Here is a 6000-nt window from a genome sequence, read left to right as displayed (position 1 = left end):
TCCATGCTAGTATCTTTCCTGTAATTCTTGTTAAGTTGCCTTGTACAACCTTGTTAAAGGCCTTCTGAAAATCCAAGTACACAACATCCACCAATTCTCCTTTGTCTATCCTGCTTGTTATTTCTTCAAAGAGTTCCAACAGATTATTCAGGCAAGATTTTACTTTAAGGAAACTGTGCTAACTTTGGCTTATTTTATCATGTGCCTGAAACTACATCCTTAGCAATCAACTCCAACATCTTTCCAATTACTGAGGTCTGACTAACTGGCCTACTATTTCCTTTCTTCTGTCTCCCTTCTTGAAGAGTGGAGTGAGATTTACAGTTATCCTCTCTCTAGAACCATGCCAGAATCCATTGATTCTTGAAAGATCATTACTAATGCCTCCACAATCCCTTCAGCCACATCTGTCAGAAAACTGCAATATAGACCATCTGGTCCACATGATTTATCTACCTTCAGACCTTTCAGTTTCCCAAGTATCTTCTCCCTATTAATGGCAACTTCACACACTACTGCCAACTGACACTCTTGAAATGTCTGGCATAATGCTAGCATCTTCCATGATGAAGACTGATGCAAAATACTTATTCAGTTTGTCTGTTATTTCCTCCCTCCACCCCCCCCCCCCCCCCCATTTCTACCTCTCCAGCGATGTTTTCCAAACCATTCTGTCTGGCAACCGTGGTCAAAGTCACTTAGTTCACATCTCTTTCCCATTCTGATGTTGGTCTGAACAACAACTGAACCTCTTGACCATGTCTGCATGCTTTTATGCATTGAGTTGCTGCCACATCATTGTCTGGTTAGATATATGCATTAATGTACAGGTGTACTTGATAAAGTGGCCACTTTAACAGTTTACCATCTGTCCTGTAGATCAGTTCAATTCCAGGGTGAAGTTCAGTGAAGGGGAGTTGCAGCACTGCTGTGAGAAACATTGAGCAATGACACAACTTTCCCTGCGCCAAGACTAAATCTGAAGTGACCTATGATCCTGTTAAGAGAGAGACATTTTTGTGAGCAATAAAAGTTGAAGTAAATGCTGCAGAGTCATGCTTGATAGAGTTAACAGCTTTTATTATAGCAAAAATATTCATATATGGTGTTGGATGCTTCGCTCTGCATTTTTTCTTGAGTTGGTATTTGGTGAAGATCCGGTGCATTGCTCCTTTAACTGGATGGATTCTGCTCTGTGATTCAGACACCCTTTGGCTGCTGGACGGAGGTTGTTGATGAGTTTGCTGACAGTGGCTTTCCCACTGGTAGACAACGGGGAGATCCTTTTGTATTGCCACTGGATTTTTCTCCTTTCTTGTTTGCGAGAAGCTGACGGAGATAACTGAGCAGATTAGGCTGGTCTTTCTGACGAACGTCGGTTCCCTCCTTGTCAGTGTTTCTTCTTTTACGATCCTGATGACCGAAGTCGCCCTGAGGCATTTGTTTGCCTCCCTCCCCCCGTCAAGAGCTAGTGTAGAAATCTGCCTTGGCCTTATCTGTAGCTTCTACATTGAGTGTTATGTGTTGCTAGCAACAGTATTGCTGGGCCCTTCTTTGCGTGAATCCATGATTAAGGTGCCATTCAATTTTTCCATGAGGTAATCATTGAGACTACCTCATTCTTGAGGCAAAGTCCATGCCAACAAAGACAGTATTATCTTTTGATTTGGCCTGGGTCTCTATAAGTTGAGAAAGCTTGGGCCGATTTTCCTCTCACCGCCCCAAACCCCTGTTGCCTCCAAGTTCCACCTGTGAATCTCACATGCTTCTGTGAAAATTGGGAAGACAGTTTCTACTTAACTTAGGGAAGCTTACTTCAAGTCCAACTGGTTGCAAAAACTAGGTTAAAATATCTAGATTAAATTTTGAACTGAGCAAAACTGATCACTCACACCAAGTGGTTAAACATTGATTATAAACTTCTGATTGTTGTTTTATGAGTAAACCCTCTGTGGTTTTGTCACTCCTAAATCTGTACTTGCACGCAGCACTGCAAAGCTCCATAGTCTCAGTGCTCCAAATACGGCCTCTTGCTCATTCAGGAATTTAGTTGCTCCATGGTCATTCCTTCCTTCAGGTATCAAGCCCTGGAATTTCCTCCTTAAGTCCCTACCTACCATTTCATGCTTTAAACTCCTCCTTAAATCCTAGCTCTTTAATCTTGCATCTCCTCTTTGTGACTCAATGTTATTTTTGTTTAATAATATTCCTGTAAAGGGCCCAGGATATTTTAAAATATTAAAAAGATTTTTTTTGAGTAGAAACTACAGTAGTAAACAGGCAACCCAACACATGGAAAATTTCAGAGTTGCCTATCTTGTCAAGATCACAAATGCAGTTGAATAATAATGCAGAACTTGCATTTATGACCATCCCAAGAAAACAATGCTTTTTTTCTAAAATTTCACAGTCCATCTTATACCAACAATGTAATTTCCCAAATATTAAAATATGCATATACCTTTAAAATCATTTTAGAATAAGCAACTAATTGATATTTGCTCCTTTGAACTTTCCAATGACTAATGCCACTATTTACAGTAAATGATAGTTTGAAATGGATACTTTTTTATAAAAAAAAACAGTTTTAATATGTTCAATTAACTTTTTAACTATAGTAGGCTCCTGCTTTGCAGTTTCTTCTTGATATATACAAATACTGCCATCACAGGAATACAGCTTATCGAAATAGCCACAAGGAGTCCAATTACAGCCAAGGCATAAGTCGGATATTCCATCTTCACTGATTTACCCTGGAAAAAATAACATCACAATTGAAATAAGGGCCTCAAAAACCAACATCAAAGAAAAACACAAACTTGTTCCCAGTGCAAAAATTATTACTGTAATTCCACAGCCTTCAGTGCCACAAAATGTTTCTTCCAAATGTCTGCATTTCTGGTGATTACATGATAGGAATTGGGTAATATCTGCTGATAGGGCACAGAGGAGATTTATAAGGATGCTACCAGAACAAAATAAATTGGCTATGAGGACAAACTGGCTACCCTAAAGATTCAGAGACACACACAGAGCACAGAAATTGGCCCTTTGGCCTATCACATCCATACTGACCACTAGTTCCATCTACCGACACTTGTCTTGGTGATTCATGTGCTTGTCTAGGTGCATCTTGGGTGTTCTTTGATTACCTACCTCCACCATTTTCTTATGCAGATTGCAACCAACTTGGTGAAAAAAACTCTTCAGATCCCCTCTAAATCTGTCTCGCACTAAACCTATATCCTCTGGTTTTAGACACCTCTCCCACATGGATACTGATTTTACCTCAACCCCCATCTATGCCTCTCATAGTTTCATATTCCTCTTTCTGGTCCCTTCTCAGCTGCCCCTGCTCCCAGGAAAACACGTCTCACTAAAGGCTTTGTGGCCAAGTTTGCAGATGATGTGAAGATAGCTGGAGGGCCAGGCAGTGCTGAGGAAGCAGGGTGTCTGCCGAAGTCAGATTGGGAGAATAGGCAGATGGAATATGGTGCAGGGAAATGATTAGTCACGCACTTTGGCACAAGGAATAAGGTGTGGGCTATTTTCTAAATGGGGAGAAAATTCAAAAATTAGAGGTGCAGAGGGACTTGGGAGTCTTTGTGCAGGATTCCCTAAAGGTTAGCTTGCGGGTTGGGTCAGTGGTGAGGAAGGCAAATGCAATGTTAGGATTCACATTGAGAGGACTGGCCTAAAAAGCAAGGAAGTAATCTGAAGTTTTAGTAAAGTATTGGTTAAACTACATTTGGAGCATTGTGAGCAGTTTTATGCCACTTATCTAAGAGAAGATGTGCTGGCATTGGAAGGGGTCCAGAGGAGGTTCACGAGAATGATCCCAGGAATTAAGAGGTTAACATATGAGGAGCTTTTGATGGTTCTGGGCCTGTACTCACTGGTGTTTAGAAGAATGTGATCTTCTTTGAAACCTGTCACATATTGAAAGGTCTGGATAGAGTAGGTATTCAGAGGATATTTCCAATAGTGGTGGAGTCTAGGACCAGAGGGTGTAGCCTCAGAATTGAGAGACATCCATTTAGAACAGAGATGAAGAAAATTTTCTTTAACCAATGGGTGGTGAACCTGTGGAATTCATTGCCACAGATGGATGCGCAAGCCAAGTTACTTGGTATATTTAAGGAGGAGGTTGATAGTTCTCGATTAATCAGGACATCAATTGTTATGGGAAGAAAGCAGGAGAATGGGATTGAGAGGAATTAATCAAAATTTTGAGTCTGTCAAAGAAAAAGCAAAACCCTTTCAGCAATATGAAAAAATGCTAATGAATAAATAAAATAAATTAGTACTAGTGAAAAAACAGAAATTAATGACCCTGAAGACTGAAAAAAATCCCAGTGACCTAATGATCTTCATCTCATAGTTTTGAGTGAGGGGAAGAGGAGGGGCGAGAGAGGGGAGGGGGAGAGAGGGGAAGGGGAGGGGAGCTATGAAGGTAGATTTTCAGAAAGCTTTCAATAAGGTCCTACACAAAAGGTAGATGATAGATATCAAATGGAATTATAATATAAGAGCACAGAGTGAGAGTTGGATGACAGAGTAGGAATAGACAAGTGATTAAGAATAAATGTGTTCTTCTGTGACTAGTGGGTTACCACAAGGACTCCTGTGTGGTCCCAGCTATTCAAAAGTCTTTATTAACAATTTAGCCAAGTGTAAAATCTCCATGATTGCTGATAACACAAAACTAGGGAATGTGAATGATGACCTGGATGCAAAGGCAAGGTAGATGAGCTAAGTGAGTGAACAAGACTATGGGAGATGAAGTATAATATGGGAAAAAAATGCATAGTTATATTCAGAAAAAGCAGAAATGCTAAATATTTTTAAATGGTGCAGGACTGAGACATGTTAGTATTCAAAGGGAATTAAGTGTCCTCCTTTTGCAAGTCAATGAAATCTAATGTGCAAGAGGTAAATAGGAAGGCAAAAGATGATGTTTGTTTCTATTGCCACAGGGTTTTGATATGAGGGCACTGATATTCAACCATAATTATATGAGGCCTTGCTGGAGTACTGTGGATAAATTTGGTCTCCTTACCCAAACAAATGTTGAACTATAAAATAAGTACAGCAAAGGTTCACCAGACTGTTTGCTGGGATGACAGGCCTGTCATGAAAAGGGATTGAATAAGCTGTTTGTTAAAATTCTTGAAGAACTTGCCAGGACAAATAATAGAGGAATGTTCCCTGGGTTGAGGAGTCTGGAACCAAGAATTCCAGTCTCAAAATAGGTCATTTAGGACTACTAAAGAGTGGTGAATCTTTAGAATGCTCTCATTCAGAGAACTGTGAAGGGGTTAGCCATGGAAGTTTTATGTGTTATTTTTCAGGATCAGCAAGGCTCGTATTATTGTCAGTGCTGCACTGTCCTTGGAGCAAAGTTATGAACTATCTTCAAGAATTGCTACAATCCTTCCACTCTTGGCTAGGGAGTTCCAGGATTCAGGCCAAGCACTGTGAAAGCCCAGTGCTATACACCCAAGTTCGTTACTGTGCAACTTGGAGTGGAGCCTGTAGATGGCGATGTTACCTGCCCACGTCCTCCTTGATGGGAGAGACCAAAAGTTTAGCAGGTACCACTAGAAACGTCTGGGTGAGTAAATGCAATGCGTTTATGAGTGACACATCCTGCAGCCAATGTGTGTTGGTGGTGGAGGGAATGGATGTTTTGGGTGGTGCCAGGGGTGCCAATCAAATGGGCAGCTTTATCACTTGAACAATGCCAATCTTCTTGAGAACTAATGGATCCGCACTCATCCAGGCAAGTGATGAACATATCACAATGTTCTTGTAAAACCTTGTGGTTTTACCTTGGAAAGACTTCGGGAGTCAAGAATCAAGTCGGTATCCAGCCTTTAATCTACTCTTGTAGTCATGGAATTTATGTGATTGGTTATTTGATTGCTTGTTGATGGTGACTCTGAGAATGTTGAAAGTCAGGTTCTTAGCAATAGCAATGCCATTAATGGTGAGTAGTTA

The 6000-nt window shown here is 40.6% G+C and overlaps 1 protein-coding gene across 1 annotated transcript in view; it reads right to left on the bottom strand.

Annotated features, from left to right (window-relative positions):
- Positions 1–1063: 1063 nt before the first annotated feature.
- Positions 1064–6000, bottom strand: part of LOC140713788 (sodium- and chloride-dependent transporter XTRP3-like) — a 52800-nt gene continuing 47863 nt past the window's right edge. The window contains exon 11 of the mRNA XM_073024320.1: positions 1064–2753. Coding sequence (XP_072880421.1) covers positions 2613–2753 — 141 coding nt within the window. The 3' untranslated portion in view covers positions 1064–2612. The remainder of the gene's footprint in view (positions 2754–6000) is intronic.

Source organism: Hemitrygon akajei, chromosome 20 (genome assembly GCF_048418815.1).
Source record: "Hemitrygon akajei chromosome 20, sHemAka1.3, whole genome shotgun sequence".
In the NCBI taxonomy this organism is placed as follows: domain Eukaryota; kingdom Metazoa; phylum Chordata; class Chondrichthyes; order Myliobatiformes; family Dasyatidae; genus Hemitrygon; species Hemitrygon akajei.
The sequence above is the reverse complement of the archived record's forward strand: the minus strand, read 5'-3'. Positions and strand labels throughout refer to the sequence as shown.